The following is a 19,352-nucleotide window of genomic DNA, read 5'->3' on the forward strand; positions in this document are numbered from 1 at the left end:
TACAAGACAAATTGGTTTGGAGCACGGAAGTAAAAGCTACCTATAAAATCCAGGTAAATATCTGATACTGGCACACAGGTTGAAGCAGAAAAAGAGGAAACATAGAGGTACCAAAGGAACAAAGTAAGTCCATTGATACATCCTTGCCTATCTCTCCTCCAAATCAATGGGCACAAAGTGGGGCTGGTCTACCTGTGTGGGTTCTATTCTCTAGATTGGAGGGATGAAGACGAGTTCTTGACTCTATGTTGAGGCCAGGTGAAAAATGAGGGAGAATAAAACCATGAATGAAACAAGAAAGAAACAAAACAGAAGAGGAATGAAAAAGTAAGTTGATTGCTATACAAGAGATAAAACAGACTGCAAAAAAAAAAAAAAAGCTAATGCTTGCCGGGCACGATGGCTCACACCTGTAATCCCAGCACTTTGGGAGGCCGAGGCAGGGGGATCACCTGAGGTCAGGAGTCCGAGACCAGCCTGCCCAACATGGTGAAACCCCATCTCCACTAAAAATACAAAACTTAGCTGGGCATACTGGCAGGTGCCTGTAATCCCAGCTACGCGGGGGGCTGAGGCAGGAGAATCACGTGAACCTGGGAGGCGGAGGTTGCAGTGAGCCGAGATCGCTCCATTGCACTTCAGCCTGGGTGACAAGAGTGAAACTCTGTCTTAAAAAAAAAAAAAAAAAAAAGCTAATGCTAAGAAAGGTGAATAGTAGGTTCAATTGTATGCCATTCCATGAACATGGACCCAAAAGGATGAGGCCATGCCCCACTGGGCGCTTGATGATTACGTGGCTACCACAGGGACAACATAGAACACAGAAGTAATACTGGAGCCCTTGGCTTTGTAACACATTTTAATTAAGGTACTTCTTTTTGACAAGAAAACAATTAAAATTAAAATAGGTGGGGATAGAACATTCATTTTCACCAGATCAGCATTTTGTGAAAGGTGATATAAGTGTACGCCTCTGGATGTACTGGGTGATTTTGTGGAAATGATTCGGTTTCATGTTTTGCTTTATGCTATAAAGTAATCTTGAAAATAATCATCATCTTCACTCTGTCAAAAGTGAAGTTAGCATGAAAATGAGGTAGAAAGAAACTATAAAAAAGTAAATTTTTTCCCATTTTTATTTGAAATAACATAATCACAGAGCAAATTGCTGAGGTTTTCTCTAATTGCTTTAGTCTTATACTTTTGATCTCATCAGAGCTCCAATATTTTTATGTGTTCCTTGTTCTTAAAAATAATTGCAGTTGTTCTAATTTTTATTTTTAAAAAAAGGACAACTAGGGGTAAATATTTTGTCAACTGTCAAGAGAACAATCCTACTAAGTCAATAGGTGGAATCTATAAAAGGAGTCTATTTATTAGTTTCTCTTCTCATGTATCATTTGCAGAATTGTCTTCATTTCAATTTAATAATTAAAGAATCAGAACTGGCTGGCTCTGTCTTTAATTCTTTTTATAAAACCAGAACTTGACCCAGTAAAAATGTATTCTGAGTCCTAATAACTATAGACCTAGCCATTAATAATCTGGGTTCTATATGAAACTTACAGATCTTAGTCCAGAAACTAAACAGCAGATATGAAAGGAGAAACAGTTGATAAATTAAAAGTATTGAGTTTTCCTCATAAAATTTCTCAAGATAAAAAAAAAAGCAATGATCAACAGCAAAGGAGAATGTAATGAAATCATATACATGCAGAAACGTGGACAATTCTTTAATTATATGCTTTTAAAAGCTCAAAAAAATTCTTGTTCTGGTTAATTACTGTACTCTGAGTACCCATCTCCTATTTCCTTGCTCTTGACATTGACCCTGTTCAATTCCTTTTATAAACTTTTCCTATGGCCACATCCACTGCCTAAAACAAGATAGAATACCTTGGGATCTAATAATAAAATAATAGTTCCTTTTTAAGCTCTTGCCATGTGCCAGGCACTGTTCCAACAGTTTTGCATAAATTTGGATAATTTGATCTTTAGACTAGCCTCTTTAGGTACCTTCTGTCATTTTACATTTGAGACATAGGAACTAACAGGGATTTCATTAAGAAACTTGCTTAAAGTCCCAGACTTAGTGAAGTAGCAGATTGAAGATTAGAAAAGAGGGCTCGAGCAATATTTGGCCACAGAAACGAGATCCATAGGATGTATAACCTCACATTCTCAAATGCTATTGACAGTTACATGGTGTTACTCTAAGAGTCACAGCTATGGACTTGTTTCTTTTTCCTTGTTTAAAATAAACGTTTGTGGGCTCAAATGTGTTTACTTTTTTTTTTTTTTTTGAGACAGAGTCTCGCTCTGTCACCCAGGTTGGAGTGCAGTGGCACGATCTTGGCGCACTGCAAGCTCCACCTCCCGGGTTCACACCATTCTCCTGCCTCAGCCTCCTGTGTAGCTGGGACTATAGGCAACCACCACCACACCCGGCTAATTTTTTTTTTTTTTTTTTTTTTTGTATTTTTAGTAGAGATGGGGTTTCACCATGTTAGCCAGGATGGTCTCGATCTCCTGACCTCGGGATCCGCCCGGCTTGGCCTCCTGAAGTGCTGGATGTGTTTCCATTTTGAAAAAAAAAAAAAAAAGCGTTTGTAATGAGATATTTCAGAAAGATGTTTTCTCCCTTTTCATTGAGTTTTCAACCATTTTCAGTTGCATCTAGCATCGGAGAGTAAGGGTTATGGGTGTAGGTTCTGGATTAAATTCTCTCATTATGAAATGGGGATATTAGCAGAGTACCTACCTCATGGGGTTCTGTAAAGGGTACAGAGATAATGTATCTCATGCACTTAACATAGCAATAATAATAGAGCCAACCCTGTAATCGGCACAATTCTGTATACTTTGCAGAGAATAACTCTTTAACACTCAAACTGACTCTCTAAGGAAGGTAGTCTTATTAGCTCTATTTTGCAGACAGAAAACAAAGGCAAAGAGAGGTTAACAAACTTGCCAAAGACACAAAATTGGGGTTAGATCCGAAGTTCATGTTCCTAAACATGACACTATACAGACCCTACTGTGCCTACAATAAGTTTTTAATAAATGTTAGCTCTCTACACACCTCATCTAAAGCTTGCTAAAGAGAATCCTTATTAACTTAATTACTCAATCACGAAGAAGTTAATCTGGTTTATAAACTCCTCTCCATGGCATCAGAAGACAGAAGTTTTGTTGTTGGGTAGTTGCAGGAGCAGAGTCAATACCCTGTCACCAAGGCTGACCTGGAAAACAAGCTGCAAATTTCCAGAGTGATTCTGAACCAACAGCCAAGAATCCCATTTTCGAGTCCTAACTCTGCCACACGTTTTCCATGTAACCTTGAGCATGTCACTTAACTTGACTCAGCGTCAATTTCTCATCTGTAAATCAAGGGTAATGAGACAGGATAAATGGAAAGGGTCTTTCCTACCCTAAAATTTCCGGATTCTATGAGCACAAGGTCTGAATATGTGTCCCTGTTAGATACCAGTGATACACTGTACCAATAGGTTATTCGTAGTATTCACACTTCATACCAAGAATGAAACATTCATCACTCTTTCTTGATATTCATAAGTACAAGAAAATTGCTTGAGAAGACCTCAAAAAAGGAATCTAAGGCTAAAGACAAATTTTTTAAGTGTCATCATTTTTTTCAATAATTAATAGTCATTGTTGTCCATATCCAGTTGTACTGGTTTATTTCCAACAAAATTTCCCTTGCCTACATGGGGCCTGAGATGCTCTAAGCTTTCAGAAGGACAGAAATGAATAAAAGCATTTTTCCTAAAGAACAGAAGAATCATCTTAAGTGGGCATATGTGAACTATCTAGTTTCCCAATTACTGGCAAATAATTTTAATCTTGGACTGCCCTCCTTGCCATACAAGTATTGTATTACTTGGCCCCGTATTAGTTTTCTATTTGTTGATATAACAAACTACCACAAATGTAGTGGCTTAAAACAATATAATTTTTTTATCTGACAGTTCTGTAGGTCAGAATTCCAATACCAGCTCACTAGACTAAGCTCAAGGTGTCAGCAGAGTCATGTTCCTTCCTGGAGACTCTAGGGAAGAATCTGTTTCCTTGTTTCATCCAGCTTCTAGAGGCCACCCATACACCTTGGTTCATGGACGCCTTCCTCCATCTTCACAGTTGGCAGCATAGCATCTCTCTAATGAGGGATGGTTTCGGGATGAAACTGTTCCACCTCAGATCATCAGGCATTAGAGTCTCATAAGAAGCATGCAACCTAGATCCCCAGCACGTGCAGTTCTCAGTAGGGTTCACGCTGCTATGAGAATCCAATGCCATGCTGATCTGATAGGAGGCAGAGCTCAGGCAGTAATGCTTGCCTGCTGCTTACCTCATGTAGTGCCGCCAGGTTTCCAACAGACCACGGACAGGTACCAGTTCCTTGGCGTGGGGGTTGGGGATTTATGAGAATCACGTTTCTATCAGTTGTTATGGCCCGTTATCTGCTTACTTGTTCCCTCTATTTGCATAGATAATTGACATTTGACATTTGGTAAGATTTTCTTTAGTTTCTTTTCTGGATAAACGTATCACTGTGGTATGTTTTGTGACACTTAGGACACAATGATGTCATCCACGCCAACAAGCCATGCTGAAGTACATGAAACCATACCCAACCCTTACCCACCAAGCAGCTTCATGGCTCCTGGATTTCAACAGCCTCCGGGTTCAATCAACTTAGAAAACCAAGCTCAGGGTGCTCAGCGTGCTCAGCCCTACTTCATCACATCTCCAGGAACCTTTGCTAGCAGTCAACCAGGTCAAGGAAATATACAAATGATAAATCCAAGTGTGGGAACAGCAGTAATGAAATTCAAAGAAGAAGCAAAGGCACTAGGGGTAAGTCTATTTACTACCAGAATTTTAATTTCACTTTTGCAAGGTCTTCTTATAAGTTATAGGAGAAGAGAATACCATCCAATTGCTAAAAAGTTCTGAACGTTATTCTGAAATTATCTCTTTTAGACAGAAATAGTCTGCCTATAGACTTTCCCTTGAGTTCATTTCATTTTAGATCAGGCAAAAATATAACAGAAGACAAAGGAGCCTCCCTAGCTGGAGGATTTGGTAATATTGACATGATGGAAGCACTATTACATCTAGCTTGATCTCATTTCTTCAAAGGACCTTTTGGACAATCTCATCTCTGGATTAGTTACAAGTCTGGTATTTGCATAAAGGTGAATTTACATAAAAATGAACATTGATGGCTGCCCCCAGAAAAGGAAACTACAAATGGGCAGTCTGGGAAAAGCTGAGTGTGAAAGAATTAGGGGACATTCCATCTGCTGTGCCTCTCTCGCCAATACCCTTAGAGATGCTACGGCTTAACTGTCACCTTACTTCTACAAAGGAGACTCTGAACGGACTACCTTGTTTCTGTAGGCATTGTAAAAACAAAAATGCCCTATTTGTAAGAAAATTCCACCTGCCTAGGTAGAATTATTAGTCCCTTCGCTGTGCTTTCCAAATACGTCATTCATCCCACTAGCACAATTCCACCAAATTATCTTAAGTCTCTCCCTGTGAATAGCTCAAAATGCTCTGCTGGAGCATTCCGTAAATGAATGCTCATTATGTGCCAGAAACTCTTCTAGCCATCTTACTACCTATTTCAAGTTGTGATGTTTTAGGGAAGTAAAAATGAGCATGAGTTCTCTTGCAGCAGCCTATTTACTAAGCTGTAGAGGTGGCCCTTCTGATCCTCCACCTCCCAGATACAGGAAATTCCCCGCTCCTAATAAGCCAGTGGGACAAACTAACACCCAATACAGCCAACTCCACACAGGTACTTGGAATATCATTGAGCACAAAGCAGGTGCAATCTCTGCCCTTACAAAACTTACGCCCTGGGTGGGGGGAAATCAGACTGTACACACAATAAGGAAGTAAAGTACTTAGTGTGTTAGAAGGTGTTGAATGATATAGACAAAAAAAGAAGTGTAAAAGGGCTAAAAAGTACTAGGCAGTGAGGAGGCAGCAATTTCAAGGTGGTCAGAATGGGCTTCCCTTAGGACATGACATTTGAGCAAAAACCTGAAGTTAGGAGTGGGCCCTGCAGATATCAGGGAAAGAGAGAACAACCAGTGTAAAAGTCTTTAGATGAAAATGTGTGTAAGGTATTTAAAGAACAAGGAGGAGGCCAATAAAATAGAACAGAATGAGTGAGGGAGGGAGCAGTTTTCAAGAGGGCAGATGAGTGGCAGAGGCCACAGCTGGTGAGGCCTGCAGAGCAGAAGGCTTTGGCTTTGACTGAGTGGATGAGGAACCACTGAAGCATGCTGCCCGGTGCCAAAGAGGCGTGTGATAAAAATATTTTAAAAGAATGTGAAGTTTTGTTTTCAAAATCTCCAGTTGGCAGAAGCTACTTCCTCTCTCTGAAGACTGTTATTTCTATGCCATCAGCAGGCCCTGGGCATCACAACAGTGCAGGGGCCACAGGTGGCAGGAGGTGGCACACCTTTACCAGTCAACTCAGACCTTCAAGTGCTTCTGTGGCCAAAAATGCAGACAAATTGTATGTCCAAATTTTTAAGTCTGTCCTATAGGCAATTTTCATCAGTAAATGGTACAGCTAGGGCTGTAGGAGGAGAAATGAAGGCCAGTACAAATCCAGATCTAACTGCCCCTCATCAAGGTGACAGGAAGGATGAGAATGGGAAGTTTGTGGCCAGATGGCTGAATTGCTGCTCTAAATAAGAGTTGTAAAAACCAAATATAAAGTCTAATACAGGAGTTCTTTAAGTAAGATAGGCTAAAGGAGGCCCATCATTTCTCTGAAGCTATATGCAAAAGTATGGTATGTGTGTGTATTAATGTGCAAGAATAATTTTTCAGGGAGAAAGGTTCATGGTTTTTATCGAAGTCTCAAGAAACTTTTAGCATTGTTTATGAAAATGCGTTTTTTTTCTAATTTTAATTCATTTTTCTTGTGTTCAGTAGCTATTTATTGAAGAAATAAATACAGCAGTCTTTGCATTTGCAGTCTTCCTGGATAGATAAGATGTAAACATGAGGAAAAATAAATTACAAATCTACAATCAACTTTTGGACCAATCTAGAAGTGGTTATTCCTCAGAAATCTATCTTTATTTACAATGAAGGAAGGTTAAATAAGAGGTACAAGGAGCTAAAAGATGTATACCTTACTTTTAGTAATATATGATTGATAAGAAGAATGATTGGTAAGAAAATGATTGCATACCTGCAACTTTTTAAAAAAGAACAATATACACTTTGGGAGGCCAAGGTGGGCAGATCAAGAGGTCAGGAGATAGAGACCTTCCTGGCTAACACTGTGAAACCCCGTCTCTACTAAAAATACAAAAAGAAATTAGCTGGGTGTGGTGGTGGGCGCCTGTAGTCCCAGCTACTCGGGAGGCTGAGGCAGGAGAATGGCGTGAACCCGGCAGACAGAGCTTGCAGTGAGCAAAGATCGTGCCACTGCACTCCAGTCTGGGAGATAGAGCAAGACTCTGTCTCAAAAAAAAAAAAAAAAAAAAAAAAAGAACAATATAAATGAATCCAAAATCAAGTAATAAGGTGTGTTTTATGTCATGACATGCAACAGAAATTTAGAAAGAAAGAAAAAAGATTAATTTGGTGTAATCAAGAAGACTTCATGGAAAAGGTAGAGCAGAGCTGAGCATGGGGGAAGACAGTACTGAATAATTCAGACAGGCTCAGCAGTCAATGTGCTACAGTAAATTCCCAGATCTGCCTCTTAGGAATTGTGTGACCTTGGATACCTGATGCCTTTATGTCTCTTTGACTCAATCCAGTTGTGGGAGGATTACATGAAACAATAAATGTAAAGTGTTCAGAACATGACCAAGCACATAATTCATGCCTAATAAATGGTTTTATCTTCACCAGTTCCTTTACCCGTAACTGGGATGACCCAAGCAGAGAACTGATCCATCTGAAAAAGCAGCTACTGACATCACAGTTAAAGTATTTTTTTTCCAATAGTCTTTTAGAGGCCCTCAGAGATGCTAATGCATGATTAAGCAGCTTTACTTTCTGAAGAATTCTTCTTGGGCCACCCCAGTAAGTCTCCCCAAATACCTCAAAACAGGGCGTTTCACTAAGGGCCTTGCACTCCAGTTATTCTAGTGTATGTCAGAATCTTCATGGCCCACCTCCTGCTTCAGATGCATGCCTGAATGACAATGATGGATCTCAGCAAAATTGACAATAAATAAGCAGGGGCAGCAATGACAGTAATGTTTCACATGTCTGAAAGTGAAGAAGTAATTTTAAATGGCTGTTTTCTTTTTTTCAGGTGATCCAGATCATGGTTGGATTGATGCACATTGGTTTTGGAATTGTTTTGTGTTTAATATCCTTCTCTTTTAGAGGAGTATTAGGTTTTGCCTCTACTGCTTTTATTGGTGGATACCCATTCTGGGGTGGCCTTTCTGTGAGTAGATTGCTAGAACACCACTCCTTCTTGGTTTATAAAGTATTCCTTCTTGGTTTATAAAGTATTGCTATCTCCAGCCAATTCACAACTCATTTCTTGATAAAGCCCTACATCTGAGGGCTGGAGAATTTAGAAAAATTAACAGCTCTGAATGAGCATGAAAAAATCGGGAACTTGTTCGCCATTTTACCTAGGAGCTTATTCCATTCTTTGAAATTTAATCATGTAATCAGCAAGCCAAAGTTTTGGTTTCCTACTACATTTGAGATGGAAATATATGTATTGGGTGGAGAGAGAGAGAAAAGAAAAGGTGATTGGAAACATGATTAAAAATATGCAAGTAAGCCAGGCATAGTGGTGTGTGATTGTAGTCCCAGCTACTTGGGAGGCTGAGGCTGGGGAATTGCTTGAGTTCAAGAGATTGAGGCCAGCCTGGGCAATATAGTGAGACTCAGTCTCTAAAAAAATTTTTTTAATTAAAAAAATGCAATTGATTATGAGAAGGGATGGAGCAGTAAGCCTTAGAACAAGGAATGCTTAAACATTATGAGTTCTTCATAGGCCAGAAATTAAGGAAAACAAAATAAAAAAGTCAAGGACATATGACTGAGAGTTACTCCAGAAAATTCAGAAGTGCGAGAGAAAATTTTGAGAAGGAAACTAGATGAACATAAATAGACCAACCTTTCATATAAAGAGAAATTCCCAAGAACAACCAGTTAACCCATTTCACGAATAAATTTGTCCATTTCCACAGTTCATTATCTCTGGCTCTCTCTCTGTGTCAGCATCCAAGGAGCTTTCCCGTTGTATGGTAAGTTAGACTGTTTCTACTTTTTGAACCCCTTTAGAGATTAGCTTAACATATTGGGGAGGAAAATTGAAAAGCTGGATTTGGGAAATGCAAAAGGGAGCACCTTTCCTAAAAAAATCTATTGGTTGCCTCATGGTCTGAGCGCTGGGGTGGGAGAATGGTCCACACAGTTTGCCACTAAGAAATGGCAGAGCTCCACATCCTGACTCTTGAACTCACAAGGGTGAGAAGTAGTAAAGATCAGGGTTGTTTAAGCTTTATAACCTAAAAGCTCCCTGGTTCAGTCCGGTCACACTCTATTACGGGAAGTCCAAAGGAGAATCCAGGAGCCAGGAAATAGCTACTAGACACATCAGTTACCAAATCTCTATTGTTCATTTGCCACTTCTCAGCTCTGTCTTGCATTTTTATTTTTTTATTTGTGCTATTTCCTACTCTTACACAGATTGTGTGTTTTACAATTCTTTAAATTGCCATTAAATGAGTCTAGCCTATTCTGTAAGAAGAGTTTATAAAAATGATCAGTAAGACCGGACTTTGAGTTCTGTCGGTCACAGCACCCCACCTATTCCAATTTCCTGGTCTACTATTGAAACAGGAAAAAGAAAGTGATTTACCAAGAACTAGGGTCAACTAGAGCAGAGGTGGTGTCAAGATTATATGTAATCCAGCACAAGAGGAAAGAACGGGGAAAGAGGCACACAGAATCATGTAGCTCATGCTCTTCCAGACAAAAGAAGAATAAAATAATTAAATCAAATTAAAATAAAATAAAATAAGCCTAATTCTGACTAACCACTCCTGTTGTAGTCCAAAAACAAAATAAAGCACCCTTTCTCTGCATCTTTTAAGGATCCTTCCCTCTAATTGAGATTGTCCAAGCATAGATTCCATCCTCTTAGAGGAGACAGCCACTGACACTTACCTAAGACAATTTTTCTAAGACCTTTTAGAGACCTTCAGGAGGCTCTAAGGCACGCTGCAGCACAAGCACATTCTAAAGAACTCAACTGTGCCACCCCTAGCAAGTCACCTGCGGACTTGGTTTCACAATTATTCTTCTGCATGTTAAAATCCTATTGTAGAAACTGGGGAAAGTTTTGGAGTCGTCCATACACCTCTGCCCACAAAAGCCTAAAGAGTTTCTTCTTCTAAATTCGGAGGTTCATATTTAGTCCCTAGAGAGACTTCGGGTTTTCATTAATTCCTAAATTTTTCAGCAAATGTGTCTAAATACTTTCCCATCTATAAAATCAGATGCTATCGTACTACCTCATTCAAAGGCTGTAAGAGTCAAGTGAGATAATTTAAATAATTTAACACAGTGTCTGCCACAGAAAAATGCTCATTAGAAGTTTGTTTTTTCATTTTTTTCATAAAGAAAATATAGTTGTTATTATGCATGAGGCTTTTAGTAAAATCCAATAGATGAGTGCCTGCTTTATATGATTTACATTTTTCTACAGCTTTTTAGAAGTACCCTACATCTAGGCTGCATACAGAATAATGTTTATGGTAATTACCCAGAAGGGCAGAAAACACAATAATTTCAACTTAAAAATTGTTTTGAAAGTTCAAAAATTAAGAACCATGAAATTTGATTGATTCTTATTTCACTTAACTTCAGTGATCCTGTATATAATTGATTTTTTCCTGCCATCTCCATTAGGTGAAAGGCAGCCTGGGAATGAACATTGTTAGTTCTATCTTTGCCTTCATTGGAGTGATTCTGCTGCTGGTGGATATGTGCATCAATGGGGTAGATCTCCAAGACTACTGGGCCGTGGTAAGTATCCCATAATCCACCATGTGCTTGCTCTCTTTTCAGTCCCGTAAAGTGGGTCTATGTTTTATCTCCTAATACCATACACCAGCTCTAGTGGAAAATCGTTTTTCTATTCTAGCCCCACCCCTAGTCATAGGATCTCTAGGACTATAGAATAAAGTGAGAGGGTTACCTCTACAGATAGACCGAGGCTTAAAGGACATCCTTTATTGGCCTATCTCACTGTTAATCACATGAACAATGGGGAAGGGTTTGGATAAGCCTCCATGGCTTCTAAAATTGTCCAAAAATTATTTTCCCAACATTTGAAATTCTATATAAATAAGGTAGTCAAGCTATTGAGTGTTTTTTGTTAAACTTCAGAGTAAAGTATGAAGTGAGAGGGAAATGACAGGGATAAGAACATCTGATTTTTACAGAGAAACCCAAGGAATGAAGCAATTGCAAAATGAAGCACATATCTCTGAATGTGCTCAAAACAGAATCACACATTCATTAGCCTTATATAGTCAAGCATGGACTCTGACCTTAGGAGGAAATGGGTGGCCTGAGGGCAGGAATGCTTACCATCTATAAGGAATGGAGCAACATGGTATAAAATGAGGTTGGGCTGGAAGCTGTCATCCTACCTCAATGGCCATGTTAACAATGTTGGTCTTCATTCTGTGAGCAATGGAAAACCACAGAGGAGTGGTTTTATTGGTTTTGTTTTATTTTATGTTGGGGTTGGTTTTGCTTTTGCTTTTCAGTTTACAAAAAGCAGAGTTTATTAAATTACTGTGGGCTACATATATCTTAAGAAAGACACATAATGATAGGACATATTAACATTAAGACAATATCACAATATTTTGAACAAATAACCACAATAACATTTCCCTTATCAGTTCACTCAATACTGTGTAAGTAATTCTGTTTCACTGGATCTTGGAGTGGCAGGCTTATGAAGCCATCTGCTTCTCAACTAAAGGGTTCTGAAATCCTGACTCCAACCATTGGTATAATCTGAAAATTGTCTAAGCACTCCCATCAGATGCCTATCCCCTAGAGTATGTTCTTTGAAGTGTCAGTAGTTTGAATTGCTGGCACACTCCTTTTCCACCAAGCTCTGAGACAATCCTTCTTTGTTAAAAATGTAGGAGAGTTTTAGGCCGGGAATTTGAATGATCACTTTTGTGCTTAGAAAGGACAACACTGTTTGCAGAGTAAGGAAAAGCTTATATAAGAAGGTGTATTAGTTTGTTTTCACACTGCTGATAAAGGAATACCAAAGACTGAGAAGAACAAGGGGTTTAATGAGCTTACAGTTCCACATGGCTGGGGAGGCCTCACAATCACGGCAGAAGGCAAGGAGGAGCAAGTCACGTCTTATATGGATGGGGGCAGGCAAAAAAAATAGAACTTATGCAGGGCAACTCCTGTTTTTTAAAACCATCAGATCTCATGAGACCCATTCACTATCACAAGAACAGCATAGGAAAGACCTGCCCCCATAATTCAATCATCTTCCACCAGGTTCCTCCCACAACAAGTGGGAATTATGGGAGCTACAAGATGAGATTTGGGTGGGGACACAGAGCCAAACCATATCAGGAGGCAAAAATAGATGAGAAAGCTTCTTGGTAAATAAGGCAGAGTGAAGCAAGAACAAAATTCCTCCTCCAAAATACCAAACGAAAGAACAAAAATTATTCAAAAAACAGCTTTCAAACTGGCATCCAAGTAGAGAAACAAATCATTCTGATGCTACTCAAAGCTGAAAAGAAGCACAGCTTTTAGACCTGGCTCTTGTTTCCCTAGAAACAAAACTGAGGAAAGAAGGGAAGCCAAAAAAAAAATACTGAGAAGTCTCACTAACACTCACCAGTCTGTAGCTGAGAAGCCTGGGGTGGAGAGCAGTCAATTCTGAGAAACGATAAAGCAAATCCTGTACGGTACAAGACCATGGGTAGTACCCAGGACCTCAGGAGACAGAAGAAAGGGCAACACCTTCCCATACCCTGCATGGTACCCTGCTACCAGCAGGGAATGAGCAGAAATGCACAGGAATACACAGGAATAAACCTCCAGCCAAGGAGCAGGCCTCCATACTAAGCATTTAGCAGGCTCTCAGAAAAAGCGAAGTCCATGTTCACTAGCAAGAACTTTGCTCGAAGCCAGCTAAGCTATCTCTCTCCCTGCAACAGCTGTATGTTCACATTCACAAACATGGATATAAAACAACAGCTAGGGCTCAAGTTGTAATGGAAGCAAGGAAGACAAATGGGACCCAAATAAACAGAAGTGTGAATGAAGGAAAATTCACCTACACTGTATCTGATCAAATAGAAGGCCTGTATAGAGTTCAAGTGAGCTTAATACTTTTATTTAAAATAGAAATAACATGATTTCATTCTTATGGAATGATGCTCCTCTCTCTTGGTTATTCTCTTTTTTCCCTCTCTCTCATGGCATCTTTCCACACATCCATTCTTCTGCCTTTTCCCTGTACACAGAGAGCTAGGATAATAGTCATCAAACATTAATTTTGGTTATTTCTAAGCAGTGGCATTTGGAATGATCCATTGGTTTCTATATTGCTTGACTTTTTTAATGAGTAGTAACATTTTTATTAAAACAAAAATGAGGCCATCACAAAGGAAAAAAAATACCTTCTTTCTAATATTTCTAAACAAAATAGCCTACTTACCAAAAGGAAAGACTTCTGGCATTTTAAAGAAAATCCAAAATAAATTCACACTCCTCTGGAACAAGCATTTGATGATACTGGAAGAATAAGCATGGAGCGAGTTGAGTATAAGCAATAGCACATTTGATGAGTCAATAACTTTTTGAAGCCCACGTGAGGCCCTCCTGATTAGCCAAAATTTCACTATTTATTTATGATTTCAGCTTTCTGGAAAAGGCATTTCAGCCATGCTGATGATCTTCTCCGTCTTGGAGTTCTTCATAGCTTGTGCCACAGCCCATTTTGCCAACCAAGCAAACACCACGACCAATATGGTGAGTTGGGTCTCTTCTTTATAAAATAATCTGAAAATGCCCTAGAGAAATACAGACTTGTGTCTGCTAAATCCTACTATCGGCTTACCAGAATGCTCTTTGTCCTTCACTCTGATGGTACCAGAGGAAATTGCATAGGATTGTAGTAACCATATTGCTTGTTTTTATTCATTCTTTCCAGTCTGTCCTGGTTATTCCAAATATGTATGAAAACAACCCTGTGACACCAGCATCTTCTTCAGCTCCTCCCAGATCCAACAACTACTCAGCTAATGTCCCTAAAGAGTAAAAGAAAAAGGAGTATCAGTCTAATCTCATGGGGAAAAGCTACTTGCAGAAATTTCTTAAGAAGAGGTCTTTTATTGTCCACAAGGATTTCTAGTCTTTAAAAACTGTGTTTGAGAGTTGTTTTTAGGTTGGTCGCTAATGATGGCTGTATGTCCCTTCACTGTCTCTTCCTACATTACCACTACTACATGCTGGCAAAGGTGAAGGATCAGAGGACTGAAAAATGATTCTGCAACTCTCTTAAAGTTAGAAATTTTTCTGTTCATATTACTTTTTCCTTAATAAAATGTCATTAGAAACAAAAGCCTTTTTCAGTATGTTTAAAAAATTGATTTTGATTTGATATTGGTTGTAGAGCAGTAGATCTGACCTATACTCCAAGAAGACTGATAAACCTTCTTTGATGATGATTTTTCTAGGTGTCCAGTCACTGGAGTTCCCTAACTCATCTCCTCCTCATCTTTCTGTTCGGAAAGCAAGTGTCCAATTGCCCTTGTTGGAGGTCACATTATTCTATACATTAATATCATCAAACATCTTGCCTCTTAACTATCTACAAAATTTTGCTATTTACAGAGTATTTTCATGTACATTAAACTCACCTGCAATGGGACAACAGTAACACAGGGATGCTGCATTGAGGGGTTTTCATTTGAGTTTTAGCTTTTTGTTTTTTGAATTGTTGGCACATTTATAAGCCAATTAGAACAATCAAGGTAAGACAGAAGGGATGAATGACAGTGTAAGTTTCAAGAAATCAAAAGCACAGATGGAAAACATCACCTAAGTCATGAAAAAGGGCAGTTTCTCTACAAAATAGAAAGGTATAATTATCACAGATATCCACAGCTTTGCAATAGTGGCAGTGAGGATCTGATGTGATGGCTCATGTCATCCCTGTCAAAGCAGTAGTGACGTCATGCCTAAGGTAGGGGCATAGGTAGAGTCAGAATGTTGAACAGAATGGTAACATGGGAAAAGTCATGGAACTGGAGAATAAAGTGGTCAGAGAAACAGGATTGCCAAGCTGTACAGAGGGCACATTTGAGGATGTGGTAACAAATTCACAGTATGAACAAACTGCTCCTGCAAGGCCTTGCTGCTAGATCCAGGCAAACTATGGATCCAGGAAACTATCTATTTGATTTTATCCAGATTTTGCTAGAGGAGATGACAAAATAGCAGAAGGGCAAGAAAGCTTAGAACATTGTAAAAAATATTATTTAAATGATGGACTGTGGAATCTAAACTGGATAAGGAAGGAATAATAATAATAATAAAAGCAATAATAAAGAAAAAAGACAGATTGATCATAAATGGAGAAATCTGCCTTTTCTCCAGGAGCTGTTGTGACAATCAAATGAGATAATGTTATATGAATATGGTTTGAAAATAGCAAAGTATTGTCCCTTTTTGAAATTTTAGTATTATTAAAGAAGCCAGAGGGGAAAAATATAACAAAAAGAGTAGGCAGAGAAATCAAAATCACGGAAGAGGCAGATTAGAAGAACAGAATTTTTGCATCTGTGAAAGCAGATGTATTATGTCAGGTGAGAGTCACATAATTTCAACGTCATTAACCTGCCTAGGTCCCAACTATTCAGCAACTGGGTGATCAGAAATGCTGTGTCCTTCACCATAAAGCTCAACAGCTCAGCAAAAGTGAAGACATAGATTTCACGGTCTAAGGGTCTGGAAAATAAATGGTGCCTCAAACTGTGGGGGAGGGGATGGTATATTGTATATCTATACATGTAAAATAAACAAATATAAAAGTAACTTACCTTAGGGAACAGAAGCATTTCCAGCAAAGTTCATTTTTTAAGTAAATTTCTATCAAATATATTCTATTTTTCAATTTGCTTTAATAATAGTAATAATAACAGCATATATTTAGCCCATTCTTTGTACCACTCACGTTCCAAGCACTGTTTCAATGCTCACAACAACCACCTGTGAGGCAGGTGGATCATTTTCAGATGAAAAAACTTTGGCAGAAAAGTTAAAAATCTTGTCCTAAGATATGTAGCTAGCAAATGGTGAAGCATGGATTTGAACCCAGGCAGTATGTTTCCCAGGTCCGGGCAGTTGCCCTAACCATTATTCCCACTATTCTTGTGGTCTTGGATAGAATCAGACATTTGTAACACCAAAACAAACAGAAATGTTTCTCTATAGTAAGCTTGTAATAAATTTGGAAGACATTGCCTTATTCTCTGAAAGGAGAGAGGAGATTTGGTAGTATAATAATACAGTTGACACTTTAACAACATGAGTTTGAACTGTGTGGCTCCACTTATGTGCATATTTTTTCAATGTGGGAAAAGTCATGGAAGTGGAGAATAAACTGATCAGAGAAACAGAGGATTACCAAGCTATACTGAGGGTACATTTGAGGGGGTTTTAGCAAATTTATACTATGAACAAATTTCTCCAGCTGGGCCTGTGATCTGAGACCCTAGAAGGTGACTGGAATAGAAATATGATATTGCAACATAGAGGTCACATGCCTGCTGTGGTATTATTTAAAGCCCTTATGGTATTTTCATTCTGGAAAATCTTTTTTAAATGTTCATTTTTTTTCATTCATTTGCTTAAAAAGAAGTATTACACTACTACTTTGTGATGAAAACTCTGCTATTCCATAAAATTTAGGCTTTACATATTTTTTTCATGTAAGGTAATATAAAATGAAATGGAGTAGGATTTATCTAGATATCAGTGAACACACGCTTTTCTCATGCACAATTAACGCTGGATTTGCATACAAAGACTTTGCCTACGAAATATAACTTAAGCTACACACACACATACATATTACACACACATCTCAAGTACCTCCTATATTTAGTCTCTTCCATCCTCAGAAGAGCACAGATCATTATTAGATCTCTAGGGCTCTGTGGTGTCTTCTAATTCTAGATTCCAAGGCTTTACAGAAGGTCAGTCATTCATCATGAAACACATGGGCTCAAGAATGATCTTTCAAGAATCTATAAATATGTCTTAGATAAACATGTGTCATTGATTCACGCCTGGCCAAAACAAAATTTCTGAAAGCTCTCCTTCCCAGAACATGTTTGCATTTGTCACAACCCTCTAATAATCAATCACAATTGTCCCCTTTTCCCACAGAGCAGATGCTGGCCAAACCTACCCTGAGTTTGGACAACTGGGGGTGGGGTGCAGAGTCCCTAGGCATCTATTTGCAGGGGTGATTTGCATCAAGGAAAATATGCCACAGAAATTTTGAGTTCAGGTATCTGATACTCAAGCTGAAAGATCAGAGTCCAGTTGCCAGCCTCACCTAGGTGACCAGGTCTAATCCCTGTGGAGAAAGGGCTGTGCTCCTCACTTGTGCATGGACTATAACCAGGCTCCTTCTCTGTAAGGAAGACTGAAGAAGAGGCAAGGCTGTTTGAACACCTCCAGGGCTCTGATGCTTGGGGAGCCCTGGGAGACAGCACCTGGGGTAAGGCAGCCTTCTCCCAGAGAAGCTGCAGCAAGGCCTGAGAAGACTACAGCGTACCTGGAAAGTGGCTGCCCCATACACTCAGCAACAGCTCAGCCGAGGCCTGCGGGAGAACAGATGTGAAAATTCTGGGGACTCCCAGAAATGCTCTGGAAATTGGGATTTGCAGATAACTGGGGTCATTCTTCAACAGATGGGGGTGGAAACCAGGCCAACTGGGCCATAAGGCTAATATGTCTTGCTAATTCCCACAGGCTGGAGAGGCCTTGGATATCAGTGTTTTCCTAAAACTTGCTGATTTCTGCCTTTTTCTCTTCATTTTGCATTTAAAACAAACCAAGCAAATTTATAATTTATAACTGTTCTCTCTTTTCTCCTGGCTCTCTTCCTCTCCCTCAGTTCTCTGGTTTCACTCTTAAAAACAAATCGCTGTTACTAAATTCTAGCAGCCTAGCAGTGCTCAACAGGCTTTATTCAATCTCTTTCTCCACACACACACATCACGGGGGTCTCTATTTCGTTTAGGTCTAGACCATGCACAATTTCACTTTATATTTCACAACTCTTTCTACTCTCCCAAGTATTTGGCAACGCTTAAGGATATGGTAAGGACTTTTAGGCCAAATGTCATTTCATATATTCATACAATGCTACAATGTGTACTTCAAGACCCTAATTTTACAGATGAGAAATGAATTCAAAGAGTAGAGGAATGGAGTACACACAGCCAGAACTGGAGCTGGAAACCATCCCTAGACCTTGCGATTTCTTCAACAATATTCTTTATCCAATTCCATGACAGTCACAACACAGAGCTCTTTCTGAAGGAGGCTTAGAGGAAGAAAATTGGGTAGGAGGATGGGCTACAAATTCTGGAGCTAGACTTACACTGCTGGAGTTAGAATCTCAACTCTTAACATGTATAAGCTGTGTGACTCTTAACTTCACCAAACCTTAGCATACTCATCTGTTAAAATGAAAATAACAATGGTATGTACATCATTGGCATGTGGTGAAGTTTAAATAAGCAATATAAGGCACTTAACGTATTGCCTCAACATAGTAAATGCAAGGGAAAAAAAGCAAGATAAGTTTAAGCTATTAAGTAGCGTTTTACTAAAGAATAGTATATAAGTGATATAGTAAACATATGAAAACTGAAATCTACTACATATATGTATGTGTACCTGCATATATATATACACCTTTATACATATAGATTATACTTTACATAAATATACATATGTATGAACATTGCATTTCTACAATGAATAGTTTCCCCAGTTTGTACAGATTTCCATTTTACTTTACTAGAACACCCTAGTGTTTACACCAAGGAAACATCTGTTTTCTCTACTGTATAAATAAATAAAATTCCTCAAAGAAATTTGGACAAGTTATTTTATCAGGGCTCACAGCCAACAGGGTCCTTGTAATAATCCCCAACAATGGTTTTAACAACATTATATAGGCATTGTGGTTCCAGCACATTTTCACTAATGTCTTTTGTATACTGGGAACCAAT

General features: G+C 38.9%; 1 protein-coding gene across 2 annotated transcripts; it reads left to right on the plus strand.

The window, feature by feature from the left end:
• The first annotated feature begins 70 nt into the window (after positions 1-70).
• On the plus strand, positions 71-14,659 carry LOC100589443 (membrane-spanning 4-domains subfamily A member 12). 2 transcript variants are annotated; one of them, XM_003275222.1, is made up of 7 exons: positions 71-123; positions 4,597-4,878; positions 8,324-8,461; positions 9,222-9,278; positions 10,948-11,064; positions 13,957-14,067; positions 14,249-14,659. In XM_003275222.1, the coding sequence occupies exons 2-7, from the start codon at positions 4,603-4,605 to the stop codon at positions 14,354-14,356; spliced, it is 807 nt and encodes a 268-aa protein (XP_003275270.1). In that variant the 5' UTR covers positions 71-123; positions 4,597-4,602; the 3' UTR covers positions 14,357-14,659. The 2 variants fall into 2 exon arrangements, with proteins under 2 accessions (XP_003275270.1, XP_003275271.1); XM_003275223.1 differs by lacking the exon at positions 8,324-8,461 and having other exon boundaries at positions 73-123.
• Positions 14,660-19,352: the final 4,693 nt, after the last annotated feature.

This window comes from Nomascus leucogenys, chromosome 4, assembly GCF_006542625.1.
Source record: "Nomascus leucogenys isolate Asia chromosome 4, Asia_NLE_v1, whole genome shotgun sequence".
Taxonomy (NCBI): domain Eukaryota; kingdom Metazoa; phylum Chordata; class Mammalia; order Primates; family Hylobatidae; genus Nomascus; species Nomascus leucogenys.

Excerpts from the sequence above, each read along its gene's own strand:
- LOC100589443 (XM_003275222.1), top strand. The coding sequence starts at position 4,603 with ATGATGTCATCCACGCCAACAAGCCATGCTGAAGTACATGAAACCATA. Across the intron at positions 4,879-8,323 it reads AAGAAGCAAAGGCACTAGGG|GTGATCCAGATCATGGTTGG; the intron begins GTAAGTCTATTT and ends TCTTTTTTTCAG. Across the intron at positions 14,068-14,248 it reads CAAACACCACGACCAATATG|TCTGTCCTGGTTATTCCAAA; the intron begins GTGAGTTGGGTC and ends CATTCTTTCCAG.